General features: G+C 46.9%; 1 protein-coding gene across 1 annotated transcript; it reads right to left on the reverse strand.

The window, feature by feature from the left end:
- Positions 1–19440: 19440 nt before the first annotated feature.
- CBY2 (chibby family member 2) lies at positions 19441–26826 on the reverse strand. Its single transcript, XM_060080283.1, has 2 exons — positions 26773–26826; positions 19441–20613 (listed from the first exon to the last, which is right to left on the reverse strand). Exons 1-2 carry the CDS (start codon positions 26824–26826, stop codon positions 19441–19443), a joined length of 1227 nt encoding a protein of 408 aa, XP_059936266.1.
- Positions 26827–27142: the final 316 nt, after the last annotated feature.

Consider the following 27142-nt stretch of genomic DNA (forward strand, 5'->3'; position numbering starts at 1 on the left):
CAATATAGAATAAAAAGTTTCAATAAATAAACAAATAAACCTTTATTGTTTTAAGTCACTGAGATTTGGGAGTTTTGTTACTGCAGCATACTCTAGCTTATCTTGATTAATTCAGCAACCAAGGTTTTGAACCAGGAACAAGCAAGGAAACTGGGAGCTTTGAGATTGTAGGAAGGCTTTGCTGGCATCACCTTTGAGGAATTATGTTTCCCTAAAATTTTTGGTGTTCCAAGAAAACCTCTATTTCTGGGATGCTGCAATATGATTATCTTAAAGCCCTGTTGAAGCCGATTTGAGTTTATAAACCCTCTCATGATTCTAGAGGGTATGACTTTCAATACGTGATATATACCACGAGTCCCTGTAGAGATACTCAATAGACATCATACAGACTGAAAAGCTGGGGCAAAGATGGGTCCAGCCCTTGCATCTGTGCCCCCACTTTAACACAGTGTCGGGATTGCAAAAATGCACTCAGGCTGAACTGCTTTGAACTGAATAGTTTAAATCCCAACCCCATCATTTACTAGCTGTGGGCAAATTGCTTAATCTCAGTTGTTTTCATCTGCAAAGAGAAAATCATACTACTGTCTACTCATAGCGCTGTTGTAAGGAATTCATGAATCGGTATAAGTTAAGGGCTTGGAAGAATGCCTGGCACACAGTAAGCACTATATATATATGTATATATATATAATTAATATTATCAATTAAAAGTGTATGCTAATATGCAATTAATATTATCAATTTATTGTTAATATTATCATTAGTCCATTTTTTCCACCATCTGTGAATTTTTTTTTATTAGACAGGTAAATCTGAGGAAGCATATAAAGCTTTTTCCTGGCTGTAAAAAATATTTTTAAAGTGAAAATACAGATTTTAAGCCTATTTTTTTCAGTCCCTAAGAATTTGCTAGCCATTCTGCTGCAATCATTCAGATGGCAATGCCTTGGCAGGCATCCCTGTACACACTGTGCAGCCATCAACAGTACACATGCACCGGCCAGGGGTTTCTATGATTCACAAGGCCAGTGTTCGTTATTGGGCTACTGGCCATAAGTGGCTATTATTTTTGGCTCCAGACACCATCATTTTAAGAGTTCTCCTTGCTGCATAGTATTCACAGGTCCCCATGAATATTGGGACATATCGAAACATTCAGACCTTTTGAGACGGAGGCTTAATTATTAACTTCTGATTGAAGTCAGTGCTCCATTTTGTTGAATGGTCATGGGCTTAAGAGTTGCAGGGAAGGAAGCTCAAGGGACAACCAAATAGTGCATCAACATTTTTCAGGGAACATTCAGTCCCACTTGACTTTCTGAGTAGCTATCTCCAAGGCACCTAGTACACTTGGAGGAACTGCCGGAGCTCAGCGTGTGCACAAACACAAGCACTTACAGAACATCAAGCTTCCCTTGTTGGCCCTCCAGGTGCTCTCTGAGGTACTAGGGACCCATCGCACGGCGCTCAGAATGTGAAGCCCGTGGCAGCCCGATCTGTGCAAGGAAGTTTTGGCAGATAATCATGCCTGAGCCCTCAGTCCCACTCAACTCCTCCAGTTTTGGTCTCTTGCCCAAATGTGAGTCTGTTCTATGGGTTACACTGAAAAAGGAAGAAAATAAATTAACCCTTATTTTGTCCCTCGAAGGTTTGGAGAGCTCTGCTTACTTATTTTTTTAAGTCAGATGGATTGAGGTAAAATGTATATCCAATAACATTTACCCTTTTTAGGGGTACACAGCTCTGTTGCTTTTAATCCAAAGATCCAGAAACTTCTTCTCTAGGGTCCTCCTGGGGGTGCCAGGGAATCCACTTCAGGAGCTCAGATGCACAAATACAGCTCTGGTCTCTCACTTCTGGTCTTGCATCCTCACCCTTCAATCCCCCAGACAAGTGATAAAAACCATTTTTGAAAGCTTACAAGTAAAGGGCATGTAAGCTCTAGTTTTCTATTAGGCCCCAAGAGACTGAAATGGCACCTTCCAACTCAGCAGAGTCATTTATATATGTATTGATCATGTCTTTTTATTTTCTGTATTTCTGATTCTTTGACATCGGGGGTCTTGCTGACCCTAGAGGGACTGCCCCTCCCAGGGCTAGCCAGTTCCTAGAGATAGTAAAACACTTGCCTGCAAGTGTGCCTTTTATATGCAAACTAACCAATCCAGAGCCCACAGCCCACACCCCCATCATCTCCTCTATTGGGCTGTCACACACCGAGCCTAAACCCCCAGGACCAGGTACCAGACAAATAAAGACAGCACTTGAACCCCGGAAACCTAGTCAACCCTAACCTGCTTAACCTGCCTTGCATTTCCTGTGAAAACCCAAGTAAAGGCTCTGGCCCACATTTTCCCCTCACTCTCTCTGCTCCTGACCTACCCTGGTGCTTTCCCATGTGGCCCTGAATGGCATGCCCCCCTCCTCCTGGGAACTGTGAGGAAAAAGCTACCTTTTCCATTCTAACTGTCCCCGAGCTTCTGGCCTCACCATACCTGAACAGTAATAAAATCTACAATTAAAACAATATACATCTGCATATTATAGACATTTCACAAAGTACATGTCCAACTGACTGTGTGAAAGGCTCTCACTGAGAGGCATGCCAATGACCACCTGGATGACCTTCAACACCACCTGCACAGCTGACACATGGGCCAATTCTGACTCCCAGTCACAGTGCCATTAAAAATATAAATAGCTCAGGAAATGATTTGGTAAATGTCAACAAAATTCATTCATTCAAATATGTATTGAGCATCTATAATGTATCAGGTAGTACTAGAGATTCAATAATAAGCTGTGGTCCAGACCTCCAAGAGCTTCTAATATAAAAAAAATGGTACCCATACATCACCTCATATTCTATAGAATATAGTAGATAGTCAACGTGCTCCTGGCCTCCTAGTTGTGGTGTCATGAGGGGTAGGGGAGGGAACCTTGGGGACACCAGCAACAATGCTGCCAGAAAGGAAGCTAAAGTACTGGCAGATGTAAAAGATGAATAAGATTTTTCTGCTCCATGAATACCTTCCCTTGCTTCCTGAAACTCTGGCCTTTGGCCTGCCCAGTTACCTCAGTTTTTAGTATTTACCTCAAACTTCCAGGAATTTCTTATTCAAAAAAAAAAAAGTGTGACCCTAGTGATGTCTTCTGGGTCATAGCCTGCAAGATTTGCCATATCTGCCTTCCATTCTTTGGCCAAGCAAGAAATGAAGTCAAGCCAAAACAGACTGCTGGCCCAGAAGACATTCATACCAGAGCAGGCACCACCCGGTGGGATGTCCTAGCAAAGGGCAGTGGTAGCAGAGGAGGGCTTGCTGGTCATAACTGCTGTATATCAAATATTCCCATTGCTCTGTGTTAAGGTATAGGGAAGGCTTGTCCTTGCTGGCTCCCCTATGGTTGGACGGAGCCATGTGACAAGTTTTACCCAATGAACTGTAAGCAGAAGAATGTGTGTTAGTCACTTCTAGACCAAGCGTGTAATTGTTGAAGAGAAACCCTGGAGCTGCACTGCCCAATATGGTAGCCACCAGCCACGTGTGGTTACTGAGCACTTGAAATGTGGCTGGTCCAAACTGAGATGTGCTCTAAGCATAAAATACTCTTGTGGAAATTGTAACACTGGGCTAGATAAAATACATTATCAAAATTAATTTCACCTGAATCACCTTCATTTTGCCTTTTTAATGTGGCTACTAGAAAATCTGAACTTATATATGCAGCTCATGATACATTCCTATTGGACAGCGCTTCCCTGGAGCTTTTCTCTCCTCTTCTACATGACTGGGAATGTGCCAGATAAGCTTACGCCTGATGACCAGGGTCCTGAGGTGGGAATGACAATGATGTGGACAGAGCCCTCCAGCTACCCTCAAGGGACATGCAGCACAAGCAAGAAATAAACCTTTTATTAATCTAAGCAACTAAGATTGGGTTGGTTCACTACCACAGCAGTCTATTCTAACTGATACAAGAAGGATGAAGACACTTGGAGCCAGTCTGGGTACAGGTGGGGTAAGACATACAATAAGAAAGGGACACAGAGATGTTTCTCATGTCATGTCTTGCCTATAACCATCCCTGCACGTGTGCGAACACACTCACACACACACACACACACACACACACACCTGTTTATGTCCTACGGAAGAGGAGCCAGGACATGAAACACTCTTTTTGTCCAGTGACATTTCAAATCCACCAGTAGCAGACAAGGCTGCATGGCTCTTATAAAAAACTTGTCTTGTAAGAATGGTTGATGCTGGGGTTTGGGGCTTGGCTGTGTAGTACCCGCCTGTTTTTACCTCATTCCTGTCCATGGAACCACCTCTGATATTTTACTTCTAGGGCTGACAATCACCATAATGCCTCATGCAACCTGCATCCTCAATTCAGTCGGGACCCATGGTGAGAGTGCAGGGAAAAATAATCCTGGGATGAACAACTGAAGGGAATTCTGAAAAGGGTGCTATACCAAAAGGTGGACTTAGACATTTGGTCTTCAGTGAACACTGAGGAAGGGGGATCATAAAGTCCTGTCGTAAAGGAGGTGTGAGTGGTGTTTCCAAAAACGGGCTTGCCAAGAATCAGAATCCCCTACCATTCACCTATGTGCTACCACCCTCATTCCCTGCTTCCATTACAGGTGTTTATGGTTGTAATGGAATATTTAATTAACAGTAGTTCAAAAGAGGAAATTTCTTTTTCACATAACAAGAAGTTCAGGGATAGTCAGTCCAGGGCAAGTGTAGCAATTCAACAGTGGCATTAAGGACCCAGACTCCACCCATCTTTCCTTCCACCTTCCTAAGCAGGTTGGTACATTGCCTCATGGTTGTAAGACGGCTGCTTTAGCTCCAGCATCACATCTACCTTCATGATGGGAAGAAGAAAAGGGGAGGAGCTAGCTTCAGTCCCAACCCTGTGGTACAAAAGGTAGGGCAGATGCCCAGGCCTCACACTTGCGGAAGAAGGGATATACTTTAGAGAGGTGGGTATGGGGGAGATGTACCTTTTTCTCCTAAATCCACAGGCCTTGACTCAGGGTTTCATCAGCTGGTCACCTTTTTGAAATTTGTTTGCTCAGAGGGGTCTCCTTTTGTAATATGCACAAAAGCACTATTTATGCTGGTAGACTTGGACCTAGTACCCTCAGCTGAAGGGCCTCTGCTTCTCACCCTCCAAGGATGTCCTTAGCTGGCTGTAATGCTCACTTTTCCTATAAAAGTGACCGACAGTTTGGAAAACAGTGCCTTGGGGTTAGAGTGTGTAGCCCACGATGGGTCATCCCTGCAGTATCTCCAGCCCCATGTTAATCTTAACCCGCACCTCCTTCCCACACCATCACCACCACTAGCAGCAGCATCCAGAAACACAACAGGTTCTTACCTCTCCTTATGGCAGCTGATTGGAAATTCATTCTCACCAAAATCTTAGCAGATAATGACCAAGCATTATGCCCCTGGGAGCCCCTGATACTGAGAGGCTACCACGGAAGTAGCAACGCTTTTCCTAGAGCTCGAGGGCCTAGGGTAGTTATGGGGCTGAGAGAAGAGGGCAGCTCTCTGACTCCTGCAATCCCACTTCCCGTTCCGGTTCCAGAGGCCAGATGGGATTTTCTGCCACCCCCACTCTGAGAGGGAAGCTGCGCCCATTCCGTAAAGACAACTCTCACAAATGGCATTTCTGGCTGGGAAAATTGCCCGGCAGCAGAAAGAGCTGGGGCTAATTTAGTGTTCACTTCTCATCAGCTGAAATGTTTTTATTTTTGGAGAGAATTGGCGAGCCATAATTATTATTGATCTCTGTGACAGCAATCAGAGAAAGCTTTCGTGTACCCTCAAAAGAGCAGGACCAGAAATAGATGCCAATCCCTCAGCCAATCAGAGCTTCTTCGTGCTCTAAATTGATTTTAGAGCTGACTTGCCACTTAAAGAAAAATAATAATAATAAAGTTCTACATAGTGAATCTGGATGTGGCAGTCACTCCCCTGTCAGTATTTATGGAGCGTTCACTGAGGTCCTAGCCATACAGTCTTAGAGAATGTCTTACCTGACTTTCAACAGATGGATATTAATGGGATATTTACTTACAGAGTAAAATTAAATTGGAGCTGCATCTTAATGTACAATTTACATAATCAGCTTTGTTCTGAACTGATGAGCTGTTTTCAATAGCTCTTGGGACCCTTCAGTCACAGCTGCTTCAAAGCCACAGCCACTGAGAATGGAGATTAAACAGTTTCCTAAAGCCAGAAGTCTTGATGAGGGTCTATTACCCCATCCTGGAGACCTCATAATTTCTCCAGACGCTGGCAAAGGATCAAAGATCCATGTTCGCTTCTTGCCGTCATTCGGGATCAAAAGAAAGACGTTCAATTTGCATTTGGAAACCATTACAGTCATGGATAATCTCACCCTCACGTCTATAAAGTTTATGGCATTTCAATTTTTTAATGCCTCACATTCCAAACAACACACATAATTACCAACGTACCACACCATGTGCTTGGGGAGCCTGGAGGAAATCTTCCTAATGATGAATTTCATTGTAATACCTGTGCACATAAAGCTGGTTTCCTGATCACAGGCAAGGCACGTTCAGAGCCTGGAGGGGTACAGGGAGTAAATGCTCAAGGGGAGAGCCCAGTTGGCAGAACTGGACCCTCAATAAGGAACTGTTATCTCCTTATCCCGACCCCCACCCAGAGGGCAGTGCGTTGACCAAATACTTCCTGTCCTTCCAACGCATCTGATCTTAACCAGCTCCCTGGTGAACAGCATTGCTCCTGCAAGAAGTCTCAGCAAATGAACACTTCCTGAAAACTCAAGCTCTTTAAGTTTGCTTTGTTCATTCCTTCAGACAGCCTTAAGAGACAGCAATTATTCCTGGCCCACGACCCTTTACAGATGAGAAAACTGAGTCCTAGAGAAGTTAAGTAATTAGCCCCCAACCCCCTAGTGCATTAAATCGAGTAACCAGAATTGGAACCCAGTCTGTCTGGCTCCAGAATACAAAGTGCTTACCCACCCTGTTCTACACAGTCTCCTGGAGCAAACAACACGGAGAGTTCTACTAGTAGACCTGAGGTTCCCAAATATTAATAGAAATAAGAAGAGACTTAAAATGAGACTTCCACAACCCAGGACTGTATTTGCTAACCTTGATTCTTACGTTGGGCAAACAAAAAAATTCTTAAAGGAGAGGTTGATGTAAATTATTTATTCATCCATTCACTCATTTATTCATTACAATAGGGCTTGTAAGCTATAGTTAAGATATAACAGAGAGGTCAAAATCATACCCCATGGGGAGCAAGCAGTAGATAGGAGTAGATATGGTTGGACTCCAGGAAACAGACCTTTAAATTATGCAAAACTGCAGGCTCCTGTAGATAGCTAAGGGCAGTTAGGTCATTTTCTCCCACCGGGATATCTGGATTCCGCAGGAAGGGAAGCTGGTTGCTTTGGACATCAATGGGGTATTCCCGAATAGTTTCATCTTCCAGTCGGACCTGGAGGCTCTTCTCACCCTCCTTGTAGTCCTCGGTTAGTTCAGCCGAGCGCCACACTTCATCGGGGTCAGGGATCCAGACCCTTGTGTACTGGCTGTAGAGCTCGCTGACCGACATGACCCCCATGAGCCAGGCCGAGCCCGGACCCCGTGGCCAGTACACCACTGGAATCTCTAAAACTTTGGGGTTTTGTGGTGTCAACTGGTTATCTAAATAAACTTCAATTCTAACAGAAAGGTTCGTATATGTGAAACATATTCCTAAAATTCACGGAGCTCATTAGCGACGACAAATGCGGTAGGAGAAACATACACCTGGAGGAGGGTCTATTGATTCCTCCACCCGCTAAGCACGCAACCCTCAGCTCGTGGACCTATGTTCCATGATGGGATAAATGGCTACTGACATCCTGTTCACTCCTAAAAGCCTAACTCAGGGGATTTCCCTGGTGGCACAGTGGTTGGGAATCCGCCTGCCAATGCAGGGGACACGGGTTCAAGCCCCGGTCTGGGAAGATCCTACATGCCGCAGAGCAACTAAGCCCATGTGCCACAACTACTGAAGCCTGCGCGCCTAGAACCCGTGCTCCGCAACAAGAGAAGCCACTGCAATGAGAAGCCCACGCACCACAACAAAGAGCAGCCCCCGTTCACCGCAACTTAGAGAAAGCCAGTGTGCAGCAACGAAGACCCAATGCAGCCAAAAATAAATTAAATAAATAAATAAAAATAAAAATTAAAAAAGCCTAACTCAGTTCCACTGCAGACTCCATGCTTGCTCTGTAATGATCCAGGAACAAATAGATGAGAGCAAGAGAGTGGTCTGTTTCCCCATGGCGTCCAGGAAGGTGAGCCCCGCATATATAAGATGCAAAGTTAGGAAAGGTCAAACTCTGACTTCTCACTCGGGGTGCCCTTTCATGGTTTCAGTCTGCGGGGGACCCAAGGTCTTCAGCTAAACATAATCCAGTCTTTTACCCTGTAAGGCTCCATGTACCAGACCACTCTTGCCTCTTATTGCTTTACTAAAATTGGCCTCATCTGTCCCCTTCCCCTAGGATCCTGCTCTCTATCCTGTGCTAAGGGGCACTAAAAAGTTCAGGTCGGGGCTTCCCTGGTGGCGCAGTGGTTGAGAGTCCGCCTGCCGATGCAGGGGACATGGGTTCATGCCCCGGTCCAGGAAGATCCCACATGCCATGGAGCGGCTGGGCCCATGAGCCATGGCCGCTGAGCCTGTGCGTCCGGAGCCTGTGCTCCGCAACGGGAGAGGCCACAGCAGTGGGAGGCCCGCGTACCGCAAAAAAAATAAAATAAAATAAAAATTAAAAGTTCAGGTGACCTTTCGCAGAGATATTTTACTTTTAAATAGGAGCTCTCTAGAGGTACAGTGCTTAAATTTTAGTTGTGTTTCTAAACGGTGGCAATTTCAGGCCAAGGCAACAAGTTGAGAGAGAAAGGGGTGGGGGGAGAGATGACCACTGTAGTGGGTTGGATGGTGGCCCCCCAAAATATATGTCCATATTCAAACACCTGGAAATTGTGAAGGTGACCTTATTTGGAAAAGGAGTCTTTATAAATATAATTAAGTTAGGATCTCAGGATGAAATCATCCTGGATTACCCAGATGGGCCCTACATCCAACAACACGTCCTTATAAGAAACAGAAGAGGAGACACAGACAGAGAGGAGAACACCATGTAAAGATGGAGGCAGAAACTGGAGTGATGCAGCCACAAGCCAAGAAGCACCTGGAGCTACCAGAAGCTGGAAAAGGCAAGGAAGGATTCTCCCCCTTGAGCTTTCAGACTTCAGACACGCTCTTGGAGAGCTGTCTCCCAGGTTGCAGCCCAGTATTCTTAGTGGCATTCTTCCCTATCAACCCACAGGCTTACACTGGGAAGAAGGTGGGGAGCAAACGCCAACATTCTTAAGACCCCAGATCAGGAGGGTGGATCGTGAGGAATAAAATCTGTAGCACCAGGACATGCTTAAGAGAGAAAGTCCCAATTTCCTAAGATATTGAAGAAAGGTTTAATATAACAAAGGGAATGGATGGGATAAAGAAATAATGGAATTAAAATGAGAAAAGAAATACTTGGACAAGTTCATTTCCCTGGTGGCACAGTGGTTAAGAATCCGCCTGCCAATGCAGGGGACACAGGTTCGAGCCCTAGTCCGGGAAGACCCCACATGCCGTGGCAACTAAGCCCGTGCACCACAACTACTGACCCTGTGCTCTAGAGCCCGCAAGACACAACTACTGAGCCCACGTGCCACAACTACTGAAGCCTGTGAGCCCCAGAGCCCGTGCTCTGCAACAAGAGAAGCCACCGCAGTGAGAAGCCCACGCACCACAACAAAGAGTAGCCCCCGCTCGCCGCAACTAGAGAAAGCCCACGTGCAGCAACAAAGACCCAACGCAGCCAAAAATAAGGGAGGGAGAAAGAGAGAGAGAGAGAGAGAGAGAGAGAGAGAGAGAGAGAGAGAGAGAGAAAGGAAGGAAGAAAGAAAGAAAGAAAGGAAAGAAAGAAAGAAAGAAAACAGGAGGAAAACCAGGTTAGAAGCAAGGACTACTGTTCTTCTCTATTAAAAAAAAAAGAACTAAAATTAGAGTGCAAAATGATTTCTACAGGTAGATGATGGAAGACTTGTCACTCAGAACATTTAAAGCTAAATCAGTCTGCAGGATACACACAGGAGAAGTGAGATGCATCACCCAGGCCATTATTCAAATGATTCAGAAAGAAAAAGAAAAACGCTCTTTGGGACTAAAACAGTTCTCTTGTCTGAAAAATCTGCATTTGATCTTCATGGGGATTGAATTTACCTGGCAATTGCTTGTCTACTTCTTTGTATACACCCAGATGTTTAAACGCATTTAACTTTCTTAGGAGTACTTAGTTGAGGTTAGGAAAACATCCTCTGCCAGCAAGACAATCAAATTACCATAAAGACAATTTCAACAGCTTCCAAGAGTTCTGGAAACTGAAGATCTCCACCTAGGTGCTCTGAGAGGTGAAACGCAGGGGGAGTTTGTGAGAAGGCCCTGTGGCTCCTGCAGCCCCACCATCTTTCTCCATCCCCCTCATCCACACAACAGGGCAGATTATTCTGAGGGCCATGATGTCATTGCTTGAAGGACCCCATCCCTGCAGGGTCACCTAGCCAACCTCGTCTGTAGAAAGTGGAGGCAGGAGGGGGCGCTCTCCGTTCTCCCAGAACTCAGTCCCAGTCACCCTTCCCCATAAGGCTCAGCCAGGAATGTACTCTGCCTTCCTCGAAAATCAGATTTTACCCACGCTTTGCGCAAGCTCCTTTACTGCAGTGAGCGATTCCCTTCAGCACCGTGTCCTCTTCCATCCTGCTTGTTTGGGTCGCGTGTTAGCGTTCCAAGAGATGCATGCAAAAAGGAAGTGAGGTGGGCAATTTCTACTGTAAATTTTCTATCTCTATAGTATGTGTAGAAGTAATCAGGAGCGTGCCATTTAATCTTTTTTGCTTATATCTCCAAGATAAGTGTTTCCACTTAAAAGGTAAAACCTGAGACTTCCCTGGTGGTCCAGGGCTAAGGCTCCACGCTCCCAGTGCAGGGGGCCCGGGTTCCATCCCTGGTCAGGGAACTGGATCCCGCGTGCCGCAACTAAAGTTCCCACACGCTGCAAGGAACCTCCCACGTGCCACAACTAAGACCCGGCACAGCCAAATAAATAAATAAATATTTAAAAAATAAAAGTAAAAATAAAATGTAAGACCTTCCAGTCTTCCCACGTGGCCCCGCAGATGCCCTGTGATCCAGCCTTTGCCTCCATCCTGAACCTGCCTCCTCTCACCTTCTGCCTTTTTTTTAAAACAAGTGATCAGTTTATTAAGAAGTAAATGAGGGTATGGAATGTGATACAAGACACACAAAATGGATATAATAGTACTACTCACACAAAAAGTTAAATCTCTTTTTAAAAAATCACAAGACAAATGAAAAAGCAATTCCATCATCATAAAGTAAAGTATTTCATGCAAAAACTTCAAAGAAATCCCCAGTCCCCCCCAACCCCCCCCAAGCTCCTAACAAAGCTATCTGAAATATTGCCATGCTAACATATTAACCACAATATAATCATTCATAGAAAAGCAACACACTAATGAAGCAATGGATTAGATGAAACAACACAGGCTGCAATATCGTAGACTCACAGACCATGATGATTTTACATGATAAGCAATTCCAGAGTCACTCATAGTCACCTTCTGCCTTGATGCTCATTCAGCCACACTGGCCTCCACAGCAGGCTGTTGCTGCCTCAGGGCCTTTGAACGTGCCACTCACCTGCCTGGAAAAGCACCCCCACCCATTCCTCCCTCCGCAGCTCCTCCTCTTCATTCCAATCTCAGCTCAAGATATCTCAAAGGGGCCTTTCACTCTGGTTTCCAGTCAGCATGTGAGAATGGAGATGAGAGAAAAATCCCCTCGCACTTTCGGCAGGGGGAGGAGAAAGGTAGCCATTTTGAAATACACCAGAATGCTCTGTTCTTCTTAACGAGGCCTGCCCTGAGGAGACACTTTCACCAGCACCTAACCTGCGGGGGTTTTATCACAGCCTAGCCTACCTTGGGGAAGGGAAATACCCAACTCCAGCCCCCTCTAGCCATCCTGTCCCACCTAAAGAGGGGGAAAATTGAGAAGCACTTGTGAAGGTCACAGCCCAGAATCACCAAAAGGCTGACACCATAGGACAACAGACTGCTTCCCCTCCCCCACACCTCTGCAACACTCAGTATACATATGACATCACATCTTCCCACATCACATCACATCACATATCACATCACGTATCACATCACATCTTCCCACATCACATCACATATCACATATCACATCACATCTTCCCACATCACATCACATATGACATCACATCTTCCCACAGCACATCATATCACATCACATATGACATCACATCATCCCACATCACATCACATGACATCACATGACATCTTCCCACATCACATCACATATCACATCACATATCACATCACATCTTCCCACATCACATCACATCACATCACATATCACATCACATCTTCCCACATCACATCACATATCACATCACATCTTCCCACATCACATCACATCACATCACATATCACATCACATCTTCCCACATCACATCACATATCACATCACATCATGTATCACATCACATCTTCCCACATCACATCACATCACATATCACATCACATCTTCCCACAGCACATCATATCACATCACATATCATATCACATCTTCCCACATCACATCACATATGACATCACATCACATCTTCCCACATCACATCACATATCACATCACATGTGACATCACATCACATCACATCACGCCTTCCCCACACATCAGTACACATCCTGTATAAAACACAGGGGAATGCAATACAGAATTTCACATCTCACACCTTACTTCAGCGGGGTCTCAAAGAGGCCTTGCCTGGACAGTGCTGTCTCAAACCGCACACACCTTCCATTCCAGCAGCTCATTTCCTATGTCCTTCTTCATAGCATTTAGCATTACCTAAGATCACCTTGCTTGCGTGATTACTTGTTTATTGTTTGTTTCTCCTACTGGAATATAAACTCTATGTCTGCCCTGCTCCTCAGTGAAACTCCAGTCCCTGTAACAAAGCTGGAACAGAGTGAGGTGTTTAGAAAATATTTGGTAAATTACTGAATAACTGAATAAACACAAGCCCGTTGGTCTATGCATCAGTAGCATGACTTTCACACTCAGAACATATATTTTGATCAGCTCCTCTTCTTTGTCTTGGATATTCCTAAGATGCTTTCCATTAAAATAAATAAATAAATAAATAAATAAATAAATAAATAAATAAATAAATATACACATATATAAAATGTGTATATAGGGCTTCCCTGGTGGCGCAGTGGTTAAGAATCTGCCTGCCAATGCAGGGGACACGGGTTCAAGCCCTGGTCCAGTGAGATCCCACATGCCGCAGAGCAACTAGGCCCGTGAGCCACAACTACTGAGCCTGCGTGTCTGGAGCCTGTGCTCTGCAACAAGAGAGGCCGCTATAGTGAGAGGCCCGCGCACCGCGATGAACAGTGGCCCCTGCTTGCCACAACTAGAGAAAGCCCTTGCAGAGAAATGAAGACCCAACACAGCAAAAATAAATTAATTAATTAATTAAAATGTGTGTATACATGCATATATTTGATGTGTACACTGTACTCCATCCAGCTCTTTATGATGAATGATAACTTAATATAGCTGTGCATACACATACCATCAAAACTGTCTCCATATTGAAAGATGTCAGCCACAGCCACTGGGCAGTCGCTATCTGTTTCACAGACATGGAGAAAGCAGACTTAGGGTTAGAATAAGGCTTCAGTTCATTTCCCCCCTCTCATACCCATAATAATATTTTTTTGTCACAGTGCCACTTGCTCTATTTCACACAGATTTTTTTGCACTACATTGGATATTAAAATTTGTTAATGTTGGAGAATGCCTAGCTCTTTTGAACATTAGCAAACCCCTGGAGCCCACAAGATCAGGAAGATGAGTTAGGCTGGGCTCAGTTGCAACCAGAACTGCCCAGCTGAGGCCAGCCTGACTAAATAAGTGGTTCAGCAGCCACTAAGTTTTGGAATGGGTTTATGATGTAACAAGAGTTAACTGGTATAGCAGGTGCCACTGTTCTCTCTAGAAGAAGAAACCATGACACAGAATGGTTAAGAGGCTTGCCCAAAGTCACACAGTAAGTGGGGTAGCTGAGACAGATACCCAGAAGTCTGCCTCTGAAGTCCATGCTGCTGGTGCATGGCTGTTCGGAGTAAGGACAAAGGAGCAAGGTGAGAGGCTATTGGGCTTTGACACCCAATGGCCCAATCATGGCCAGGAAAGATTCATTACAACCACCTGACAACAGAGGTGTCTCCATCCTTCCCCACTACCCTGAGTACATCTTCCCTAGAGCTCTGCCTGCCCTTCCCAGAAGAAGGAATCTCTCGTCTCTGGATGTAAGCTCCAAGAGACGAGGCGGACATTTGATGAAATGATGTTGAATTCTGAAGGAGCCCACTGGGGACCCTGAGAAGCACTGACGTGTTAAATGAATTCAGTATATTCAGAAGACTATAAAGTAGCATCCACACTTAAGCCAGAGACCCACAGTAAAGTTTTATTGTACCCTAAAGACCATGGAAAGCTAGCGATGAATTTTAAATAAGGAAATAATATAACATTCACATATATAACAAAATCAGTCTGGCTGCAACATGAAGAATGGGCTGAAAGTAACCTTGGCCATATGGAGATAAACTCAGACTTGGAGCAGTCACCCAGGAGATGACAGTGGCCGGGACTAGGGTTACACCCATGGGAACAGAGAGAGGTAGGATTCAAGGGCTATTTAGGAGATAACACCAACAGGACCTAACGACTGGCTGAATGAGTGAAGGAAAGGGAAAAGGTGAGAACAACCCAACCATAGGTCCATGAAAAGTAACTGGCAACCAGGAAGTTCTACTCCATTCCTCACGGTGTTTACTGAGTGACAACTGACCAACTTCTGAAAAGGGTTTAGGACTTCGTCTTCCCACGGTGCAAGGATTCCTGATGGAGAGCTCTGAATCACCCTATTTGCAAAGAATAAAAGTGGGCTTGGAGAGAGAACATGTCATAAATTAAATAGCCACTTGTCTTGACAGCATTAAAAATAATCTGTCACCTGCTCCTAACTTTGTTTTTGGTCACAAAGGCCATTGTTTGAATGAACAAAGAGGGTAAGGAATCTGGAAAGAACTGTTTACCCAGGGAAACTGACAAGAGCTCAGGCTGAAGAAGACTTGCATGCGAATGAGGAGGGCAGTGAGCGGCTCCAAGCACAAACATGCTGTCTGCTGCAAATAACTCAGGGACTCAATATTATGAACAGAAAGAATGCAGTTTCCAGTAGCTGCTCTTGGCATATCCAGAATATTCTAAAATTGACTGGTTTCTTGGTGGAAGCCAGCTCCCATCTGATGAATCAGAAATTCAACTCAGGGGACAATATAATGATGCGTTTTTTTGTGTGTGTGGTACGCGGGCCTCTCACTGTTGTGGCCTCTCCCGCTGCAGAGTACAGGCTCTGGACGCGCAGGCTCAGCGGCCATGACTCACGGGCCCAGCCGCTCCGCGGCATGTGGGATCCTCCCGGACCGGGGCACGAACCCGTGTCCCCTGCATCGGCAGACAGACTCCCAACCACTGTGCCATCAGGGAAGCCCATAATGATGGTTATTGATAAGGCTCTCCAACTTCCTCCATCAGACACCATACCCCAAAGCGCCCAGCTCCCAGCTGCTTCCCATGCTGCCCCACCTACCACTTGACTCCTGCAAGCATTCCCGACAGGCAGGTGGAGGTCGCTCCACTTTATGAAAAGTCCTTAGAAAAGGGAAGAGTTCAAGAACAGAATCTGAGCATACAAAAGCCTAACCGATTTTCTCCAAAATTGTTTTGATTCTGATTCCTATAGCCGAAGGATTAGTCTTGCACAGATGATTTTCCTATGGAAAAAATTCGTTCTAATTCTTTAGTTTCAATTAACTAAATACTAGTTGAAGGTTGTGAGTGTTCCCTATTTGACCTGACCCTCAATTTACAAGCACAAAATAGGCCGACGGCCAGGACTCAGGCAATTCAGTAGGAGGATTATAATTGATTCCAGCAACCAAGAGTGCCAGCCAGCCAAGCCAAGGGCCACATGAGAGAGGCTAGGAAAGGTAGAATGCTTAGCTCTCTAAAAGCAAACCCTAGAAGCTTGGAGCCAAGACCTGACTTGCATAGAGAAAACAAACTTGGCCGTTAGAGAAGGACTTCAGGGTGGACCAGGAGGCAACTGAAGGAGTTGGAAAAGGAGCAGAGATGCTTAAAGGAAGCTCTCCGCGAAGAATGAAACTTCACTCTGTTCTCCAAGCGGTTAGCTGCCGCTGCATGTTAGCTCATCTATGACAGATTGCACTACACAATGAAACATTGTTTTGAAGTAAAGCTCCCCCACACCATAAAACTAACATTTTATGGTTGGTCTTGCTAATTTTTCACCCATGTAGATCCTGCATGACAGAGAAAGTTGACAGTGTTAAATAGTATTAAGTCCTCCGAGCTCCCTCAGCTTGCAAGAAACCCTCCGACTGCTGTTAGATAGCTTACTCCAAGTTAAATATTTGTAACACAAACACGATGACGGCGTGCCTTCCAGCTGTCTAGGATCACAGAAATCAATTTGGTTTCATCAAGAAACAAAAATGAAAAACGCCCTACACCCTGGGGTTAGTACATTGACTTAAACGAACTACGGCAGTGGTCCCCAACCTCTCTGGCACCAGGAACCAGTTCACGATGCCCGGCATGACGCATTTACCAAGTTCAGAAGGGAAAAACTGCACAGGGACCGAGGCCCATTAGCAACAACTTCCTATTTATCAGATTTTGGTGGCAATAGGGGAATAAATGACGTGGCCTCTGCATGCCCATGAGTCACCTTCCACCCTTGTGTACGATTAGATGTGCTGTCACTGCCTGGAGAGAGGAAATACTCTGTTCTCCCTCATTTGGAATTTCTGATGCTATTCTGGATAAGACTCGAGTTCCTAAATCTGGAAAACAGGCACCAAAACCATTGTCAAACTTCATTTGCCGGAGCCCAGGTTTACTTGGCAGTGTGATCTAATAGGAGTTTGAGATCCACCATCATTAGGTCTGTGCTGAAGTCCCAGTTCGCCTCTTCCCAGCTGGCTAGCCTCTGGCAAATCACGTAGCATGTTAGCGTCAGCGCCGTATGAGGAACGATAAATGCCTACCGTGCAGGTGCCAAGGATCACGGGGGTCGTAGCCAGTGAACAGTGACGGGCAAAGAGCCCTGCAGGTGTGGGCTGCTGTCTTTGACTCACTTTCTGGAATTTGCTCAAAGCTCAGAAATCGAGCCAGCGTGAACAATGGGTTAGGAGTAAGGACAGTCCAGTCTCGAGCTCACATCCGTTACAATTAGTTTTCCATCAGCAAGGTGAGTAAACTCTTTTCCCTCTCATGCACCTATTCACTTATACCCACGACTAGAGGATGGAGCATTCTATTGCGAATCAGGTGTCTTAGCTCACCTTACCATGGTGACTCCTCAACTGTGCTGCATCTTGGAACCACCTGGAGAGCTTTTAACCCTCCCGATGTCCAGTCCTACCCAAGACCATTTAAGTCAGAATGTCTGGGGGTGGAGTCCAGGCATCAGTATTTTTCAAAGACCCTGAGGTGACTACTCCACAGAGAAGTTTGGAGAACCTCTGTCCAACTCCCTCCTGCAGCCCCCTGAGGGTACCTTTCAACCTCTCGGTTCTAAGGTATGTCCGCCTTTGAGATGAGAATTGGGGCCCAGGACACCCAGTCTTGAGCCTCTACTCGACAGGAAGGCGAGTCTCGGCGTCGGAAGTGCACAGGGCACCCCTTCCCAAACTGGGTGATCAGCAGAGTCACATAAACAGAGATTTCAAAGAAAAAAAATACAAAGATTTCAAGATCCGATAAAAATTGGCCAATTCTGGGTTCCCCGAAGATAAGCGGTTTTCTTCATCGCAGGACCTCTCAGACCCTTTAAGCTGGAGTGTGATCATGAATCTGCCCGAAAGGATTGTCTTCCCCTCATGGAAACCTTCACTTTCTCAGAGCATTTCAAGGGCTGTTGTTTCTAGGAAGATGCTCTGAGAGCAGTGTTGGGAGTGGGGCAGGGGTTTTACCTCCCACCCCCGGGGGCCATTGGACAAAGCCTGGAAACACTTGCTTGTCACAGCTGGGGGTCAGGTGGCTGTTACTGGCATCTAAGTAGGCAAAGGCCAGGGATGCTGCTAAACATCCTCCAACACTCGGGACAGCCCTAGACAGAGCTTTCCAGCCCAGTGTCGCCAGCAGCCCAGGTGAAAAGTCTTGGCCTTGAGTGAGCTCTTCTCCCGCATCCTCTCCCCCACACTATGACCTCATCAGACAATGAGAGAGCAAGAAGGACAGGAGAAAGAGGAGGAAAGTAAGGAAGGAAAAAGGGAGGAAATGAAAAACAGATGATAATGAAGGCTGAGGTATGGAAGAGACAAGAGAAAAAAGAAGAAAAGGAAGCCAGATTCATAACTGCCAAAACTTGGAAGTAGCCAAGAAGTCCTTCAGTAGGTGAATGGATAAACACACTGCAGTAAATTCAGACAGTGGAACAGCATTCAGCATTAAAAAGAAATGAGCTATCAAGCCATGAAAAGACATGGAGGAGACCTGAATGCCTGCTGCTGAAAAGCCTGCCTACTGTATGATTCCAACTATATGACACTCTAGAAAAGGCAAAACCATGGGGACAGTAAAAAGATCAGTGGTTGCCAGGGGTGGGAGGCAGGGAAGGATGAACAGGCAGAGCACAGAGGAGTTCTAGGGCAGGGAATATACTCTGTATATACTCTGTTCCATGCCATAGAATGAACCCACCCAGAGTGAACCCTAATGTGAACCACGGCTTTGGGTGATAATGATGTGTCAGTGCAGGTTCATCAGTTGTAACAAGTGCGCCCTCTGGCGGACGATGTTGGTAGCGGGGACGCTGCGGGTTGGTGCGTGGGGTAGAGGGTATGTGGGAAATCTCTGTACTTTCTGCTCCATTTTGCCGTGAGCCTGCAAGTGCTCAAAAGAAAGAAAAATGAGAAAGCAGAGCAGCACGCGCGATTAGCAGCCTCACACCTTTATTGCTTCTCTGAGTTGACCAGGCCACTCGTTCTGCTCTTGCACGGGCACCAGCTGGTGGAGGCAGGCGAGGCAACCACGGGAAGGCGGGAGATGCCGTTTGGTGGCCCAGCTCTGGGCTTTGGTGCGGCTCAGACGGGGAGCCTCAGACCCTGCTGGGCTTCTTGGGGTCTTTGTTCTTGGTCGGCACGAAGGCGTACAGCTCCTCCACGAGCAGCTCCATGCGGGCGGTGACCTCGGTCACCGTGTCGATGACCAGCTTCTGCTGCTGCTTCAGCTTGTTGTTCTCCCACAGCGCCTTGCTCTCCTCCTGGAAAATCCGGTGCTCCTCGCACAGCACGTGCAGGGCCCGGTTCTCCTCCTGCAGGTTCTGGTTCTCCTTCCGCAGCGCCTGCAGCGCCTGCCTCATCTCCCGCAGCAGCTCCAGGGACTGGCCGCCGTCGGGCAGGCCCGGGCCCGCCTTGCCCCCCTCCTCCCTGGGCTGCCCCGACAGGTGGCTAAGCATCTCGCGCAGGGCCCAGAGTGTCTTGGAGTCCTCCTGCGGGGCCTGGGGCTCCTTGAAGGGGGAGGAGAGGCCCGAGCCCTGGTCCGGCAGCAGCCCGTGGGGTGCCTCATGGGGCGAGGGGACCGGTTTGATCTCGGTCAAGGCCGCCTTCTCGTCCGGCTGGGCCTTTCTCTGCTCCAGCAGCTGCTGCAGGGCCCGGTTCTCCTCCCGGAGGAGCTGCAGGGTGCAGCTCTCCCGGCCGCCGTGCACCTGCAGGTCCGGGTCCTTCTTCACCGCTTCCAGGGACGAGGCGTTGTGCTTGCGCAGCAGCGGCGAGGCGCGGCGCAGCACGGCCCGGTGCTCCTCCCATAAGAACTGCAGGATCTCGTTCTCCTCGCGGAGCGTGCGGTTCTCCGCGCGCAGGGACTGGTTCTCCGCGCACAGGGACTGGTTCTCCGCGCACAGGGACTGGTTCGCCTCCTGCCGCGGGCACTCCTTGGCCAGCCTCGTGTGGTGCAGCTTGTGGTGGAAGGACGAGGACGGGGAGAAGTAGGGGGACTGCAGGCGACAGTTCTCACTCACCCACTGCCCGTCCTGGAAGACGAACGTCTCGTCGCTGAGCTGCACGCGGGGAGGGCTGTTGTCCAGCTTCAGGTCTTCCTGGGAGGCGGGGCTTTCCATGGGGTCCAGGGGCACCACGGAGGGGAAACGGTTCGGCTGGTAGGAGTGCTGGCTGACCGCCTGGCGGCTCAGCCTGGGCAGGGCGGCCTGCCTGGCCCAGCGCGGGCTGGGGTACAAGTTGTGGAGCCTCAGGAAGGGCTCGGCTGTACCCCCCTGCGGGAGAGAACAGGGAAGCCCAGAGTTAGCGAAGGAGCTGACGCACCCGAGGCTGGCTGACCACATGAGAGGCCGGGAGACCCCAAAAGAAACCCAGTCTGGGGGTCTGGACTGGCCACAGGGGGCGCTTTTGCACTTGGCTTCTTGGGTTCCTCGCAAGGAAATGACATCGGTCTTCGTTATTCGCGGTTCTATAAAGTCCCGCGAATACAGAATTCGCGACTACTGTACCATTGCTCCAAAGAGACGCAGGGCGTTAGGTTCCTGCTAGCCTCTGGTCACATTTTCCTCAAACAATCAATAAATAACTTTGTCTGCTGTTGAAAGACACCTTATTTAAAATGTACTTTTGGGCTTCCCTGGTGGCACAGTGGTTGAGAGTCCGCCTGCCGTTGCAGGGGACATGGGTTCGTGCCCCGGTCCGGGAGGATCCCACATGCCGCGGAGCGGCTGGGGCTGTGAGCCATGGCCGCTGAGCCTGCGCGTCCAGAGCCTGTGCTCCGCAACGGGAGAGGCCACAACGGTGAGAGACCCACGTACCAATAAAATAAAATAAAATAAAATAAAATGTACTTTTGATTCATTACATTGAACTTGCGGTCAACAGCACTGTGACTCATGCGGGAAGGAAGCTTACCTAGCAGGTGTTCTCTCTGTAAGGCACATCACATCACTGCCTTCTTGTGCTTAGCTTAGGACGAGTAGACAGTACTGCAGCACTCTGCTTGAGGGCCAGTTTAGACAGTGAAACCACCAACAAAAAGCACAAGAGTGTGAAAACAGTGACACTCAATAAACTGTGAAAAGGACACTATTTGACAGTCTGAGAGCTGCAACAAGAAGGCACCTCCAACTGGAAACGTGTGCATCAGGTAACTCAAATTTTGCATCATTCTGTGCATGTCTATGAATAATCGTGAAAGTGAGACGAGTACTGATTTTGGGGCTGCAAACTAATTTTAGTGAAAAAAATTTAGGCAGATTCACAAATACGGAATCCATGAATAATGAGAATCAAGAATATATCATGGAGGATAAAGGCATCGATATTGGAGTCAACCAACTGTTTGAGTCCTCGCCCCATTATTTGATTAGTTACAAGAACACGGACAAATTATGTGATTACCACGCTTTCAAATTGGGATAACTGCACCTACTGCCTTGCCTCATAGAAATATTTTAGGATTAAGAGAGGTAATGTATGAAAGCACTAAGCATGGGTTCTGGCACACTTCTGTCACCCTAGAGGAAGAATAAACACTGTTCTCCAGCTACCGGAGCTGTAGATGTGTACCCACCATTGGCATCACCCAACAGCCACTCACGTTGTCCCAAATGGCAGTGCTCTTGGTAAGTCCCACCTTCTTCCTGGCCCCATTCAGGCTTATCCTCCACTCTTAGCCATCCCTGATAGCAGCCCCTTTAACACCAACCAACATGGTGCTAAGCTTAAAACAGAGTCCAGCTGATAATTTTGGAAAGGAAAGGCACCATCACAGACATATCACCGAGCAATGGGAGTTCAACAGGTGGCAGTGAAGACATCGAAGGATACCAAGGAATTCACACAGAGGAATTCATGATGGTGGCCATGCACCTCAAAACCACCACATAAAAAGAGGATCAGAGCCACGGAGCTTACACCCAACAACCCACTGTCACACTTCTCAATATAGAAGAATAAGCTGAGTGAGTTTTAAATGCAGATTTTGGAGCCTTTACTTACAAGACTCATTCACTCATTCACTCATCCATCTGTATTTTTAACCAGCTCCCTCAGGTGATTCTGGCTTCCGGTGGTGAGAACTGCTCTGAGCCAGGTAGAATGCAGTTTGCTCAGGTGAGGGTTACAGCAGGGCTGAAGGCCAAGGGGTCAAGACTGGGGTCACATAGATGCTCATCCTGGTTCTGTTGCTGATGCGCAGCGTGAAACTAGAGAGCTCTCACCCTCTCTGAGACCCAGGTTTTCACTAGTACGAAAGAGAGTCAGACTCTGTGATCTTAAAGGCACCACCTTCCAACATGGAAAGTCAGCAAATTGTACCTGTAAAATGGAAATGATAACACGTGCCCTGCTTAGTTGACAACACCATTGTGAGGATTAAATGAGATAATGAATGCAAAAGTGTTTTTAAAACTGCCAGGTGCCACAGAAATGTAAGTGTTTTTAAAACTGCCGGGTGCCATAGTAATGTAAGTGTTTTTAAAACTGCCAGGTGCCATCTTACATGTAAGAAATGTAAATGTAAGGTATTGTTACCAAGAAAAGGAGATTTCACTAATGGAGGAATTCTGAGATGAATTCAAAAAGCAGTGAACAAGTGGGATGCATCCTGAAGAAAAGGTAACAATTGCAGCAATGAATTTAAATAAAAATAAGATCATGAGAGCTGCTTCTAAATACACCAAAAGCATTTCAACCAAGTACACTGCAATGCTCTCCAAATATTAATTTCTCATTCCTTAGGTTATTTTCAAAATTTTACAGATAGAGAAGATAGAAAACAAGTCAGGTTATTCACATTATATATATAGGCATATAGAGAGATATATAATTTGTACAGTGTATAAAGTTGGTTAGAATTCTTTAAGACCCAAAGAGCTAGATAAATAGAAGGCATGATTCTATGCTATTAACTTTCCAATAAGCATGTCATTAACTTTGTAAGGTTGTGCTTAATCTTCCAGAGAGCGAGGGTGCAGGGACATTCTGCAATCAGAACCTTATTTACTTTAAATAAATCCAGCCTCCATGGTTTTCATCTTTCTCAATGGGAGAAGCACAATGGCTCTTGTGGCTGAACGTGTGATCAGAATGAACCCCATTGTGAAGAGCCCAGACCGTTTCCTTATAAATTTAAGGTGCCTTGATCCCAGACTGGGAAGATTAGCCAAGGTCAATAAGGAGTAAATCTTGAGAGGTCCTCTTCATCCTCCAAGGATGAAGCACTACAGGACTCCATCTTAGCAGTAATATCCTGCTCTTGAAGATATTACTATGGAAAATGTAGTTTTAGTCAATGATGTGTATACCCATCAAGAGAAAGAAAGGGAAGAAGTTTTGTGCTACTGAATTCATTTAATCTTCACAGCACTGATTTAATAAGGTGTTATTATTCCCATTTTACAGATGGAGAAACTGAAACTCAGAGAAGTTAAATAACCAGCACCAGTTCACTCAGTAAGTCACAAATCCAGTTCTGGCTCCCTGAACTTATATATGTGAAGCACACATGTAGGAAGTCTCCATGAATTAAGCAAAGGACTTTCACTACTTGGGGACTTTTTATTGTGGAAAATTCCAAACATACACAAAAAGAGAGAGGATAGACTAATAAATTTCCATGTACCCAGCTTCGGCAGTTATCAAATCAAGGCCACACCTGCTTCATCGATACCTTCATCCAATTCCAGAACCACTACCCTGCCGCTGGGTTATTTCAAAGCAAAGTATAGACATTGTGCTGTTTTATCCATAAATACATCAATGCGTATTTCTTTTAACAAAACCACAATACCATTATCTTCCCTTTAAAATTTAACAATGATCCTTTAATATCAACAAATACTGATTCAGATTTCCCCAACTCTCTCATTTCTTTTTTTTTTTTTTTTTTGGCGGTACGCGGGCCTCTAACTGTTGTGGCCTCTCCCGTTGTGGAGCACAGGCTCCGGATGCGCAGGCTCAGCGGCCATGACTCACGGGCCCAGCCGCTCCGCGGCATGTGGGATCCTCCCGGACCAGGGCACGAACCCATGTCCCCTGCATTAGCAGGCAGACTCTCAACCACTGCGCCACCAGGGAAGCCCTGGCATCTCCTTTTTAAATGCATTTGGTCCTCGAAGGAAAATGCATGAAATCACCAACTATGTGCTTCTGTCAGGTCACCAGCCTTGTGCGTGGCAAGTGGAGACCGTGGAGGAGGAAAAGCGGGCGGGCAGGGCAAAGGCAAAGGACAGGTGATAAGACCAAAGTCTCTCTCTGATGCTAAGGGTTGTCTAAGGACCAGGACTCAGTGGGACCTTCTGGACTGGAATTTCTGGGGCTGCTGGCCTCCCATCTAAATAGCTCGGCAACAGGACTAGTCAATGACTAGCCAGTTTAGCTGACATGCGCTGAGGTTCTCTCCACTCCTGGAGAAGTACGGCTACCACAGACCAGAAGAGACGTCCAAATGCTCCCAGCAGACTTCAAGCCTGTTGACCAAGTTTTTTGAAGCCCTACTTTGCCAGCATTACTGAGGGTTACGGTCAGAGAACATTCAACCATCTGGGGTTACTTTTCAAGCATGTGAAGCTGAGAGGCCCAGAATGCTGGAAGGAGAAGCCAGATCCGCCACTAATGTTCACACCAGGTTGACAAGGCTGAGTCTCATTATAATATTTTTAAATTAACTCCGTTCTGAGCACCATGAGAAAGTCAATGTTGGTTTTAAGAAATGCGAACAGATAAGAGGATAATGCACAGGTCAGTGTGATTGATTTTGATAGAATCATAACACTAACAGTAAAGAGAATAAACATGTCATCTGTCATGTATCTGGTAGTTTTAGCTAATTGTTTAACACACAATCTTCTGAAATCTTCCTCCTAACACTTATTCAAATTGGTAGAGATATAGGCATTGTTGGTGGATTCCATAGCTTCTGAAGAACAAACCCAAACAAAGGGGACTGAGAAAAGGCAACAGTGAGGGATGAGGGGGGGCCCTGGGGGGTGCTGTGGGAGCTCATTCTGACCTGGTATAGATCCTTCATTAATGATCTCACAGGAAACAGTGCCTTTATGAAACTCACAGATAGAGCTCACTGGGGAAATGGGAATGCTGGTGAGAACTGAATCATTATGTACAAAAGGAACCAGGAGGGCAGAGAGCTTGGGCAGGAAGTAACATTGATGGCTGGCAAGTTAATGTGTTGGAGGGAAATCAGAAAACACAAATGTTTAATGTGAGGAAGAAAAACTGGAAATCAATAAGACCCGAAAAGACCTAAGGGCGAAACAAATAGTGAATCACAGGCATTTGCAATGTAAATGAGAAGCGCCAGGCACGACTGGGGGCTGGGAGGCCAGAGGTACTTTCTGGAAACACAGAGCTGCTGCTGCAATCCCCTTCCCAAATGAATGGGCTCAGCCTCAAAACGAAGCAGAATGTGGCAGATACAGGCAGGGAGCTCACGGCAGGCGGTGAAGATGGGCGGAGAAGAGGCACCATCTCTTAAGAGCAAGGGAAGAAGCAGGCGGCATGTGCCCAGCTTGCGGCATAGCAGAGGAAGTGGGCACTGACCTGGCTTCAAGCCTCTAACTCCAGCTCTGCCATTACTAGCGGGCTTCCTAGGGTTCCCAGTTCCCGTTCCTACACAATCTCTCCCTTGCACTGCATGGCCCAGTGCCGTCACATGATCAAATCAGTGCTCAATCTCCCTTCCTCCCCTTGTTCTTTTTTTTTTTTTTTGCGGTACGCGGGCCTCTCACTGCTGTGGCCTCTCCCATTGCGGAGCACAGGCTCCGGACGCGCAGGCTCAGCAGCCATGCCTCACGGGCCCAGCCGCTCCGCGGCATGTGGGATCTTCCCAGACCGGGGCACGAACCCGCATCCCCTGCATCGGCAGGCGGACTCTCAACCACTGCGCCGCCAGGGAAGCCCTCCCCTTGTTTTTTGTTTTGTTTTGTTTTTGTTTCTTTGTTTGGCCACACCATGCAGCATGCGGGATCTTAGTCCACCGACCAGGGATCGAACCCGTGCCCCCTGCAGTGGAAGTGCAGAGTCTTAACCACTGGACTGCCAGGGAAGTCCCCCTTCCTCCTCTGGTTAATCAGATCAGTCCTTCCAGTGCTGTCAGCTGTAACCATCTCATTTGAGGAGGTCTAGTCAGCACACTGGTCCCTCTCACAGCTCTAGTGATGGCCCAGTTCAGATCATCTAAACTTATAGACGCCCCCTTCACCCCGAGCACCAGCCTAGAGTACCCTGCCAGGTGTCTGGAACCTGCCGCAGGACTTGTGTCCTCTTGGCAGGTATACCCATGAGGCACATCTGCCCATGTGCCCAGGCAGCAGGTGTCCTCTAATTTCATGCTCTCCAAGATCCCAGGATGCCCACTGGCGATCAATCCTGTTCCTACACATCCCTGGACAGAGCTTTCAGATAGTTACCTCTGCATTGGATTCCTCCACCGTACATTTTAGGCCCTCTGGTTGCACCGCCATGATCTTCCAACAGTGCCTTAGGTGACTCTGGAGAAGCAAGGCTCCCCCCTTTGTGACATAGCAATAGGAACAATCCAATCAGGAGGACCCCTCCCAGGAAACAGCTGCTTAGCAGGAGGAGAACTGAGAATCTCCAGCCTGTCATCCGTTCATTGGCCTCCATTCTGAACCCCCCAGGCCCACCCCTCTTACACTCTCTCTGTCTTTGGTATACAGCAGGCCTTCATTCTCTTGACCCCTCCGCATGACCCTGTACCCCTCCACCCACATCCTAGGTTCATGGATCCAGTCATATGCTTTTGATTGCAAGTCTCAG

This window comes from Mesoplodon densirostris, chromosome 17, assembly GCF_025265405.1.
Source record: "Mesoplodon densirostris isolate mMesDen1 chromosome 17, mMesDen1 primary haplotype, whole genome shotgun sequence".
In the NCBI taxonomy this organism is placed as follows: Eukaryota; Metazoa; Chordata; class Mammalia; order Artiodactyla; family Ziphiidae; genus Mesoplodon; species Mesoplodon densirostris.

Coding starts and splice junctions, on each gene's coding strand:
- CBY2 (XM_060080283.1), bottom strand. CDS start 26,826: ATGGCGGTGCAACCAGAGGGCCTAAAATGTACGGTGGAGGAATCCAAT. Junction 20,614..26,772: donor TGGAGGAATCCAATGCAGAG/GTAACTATCTGA, acceptor TCTCTCCCGCAG/GGGGGTACAGCCGAGCCCTT.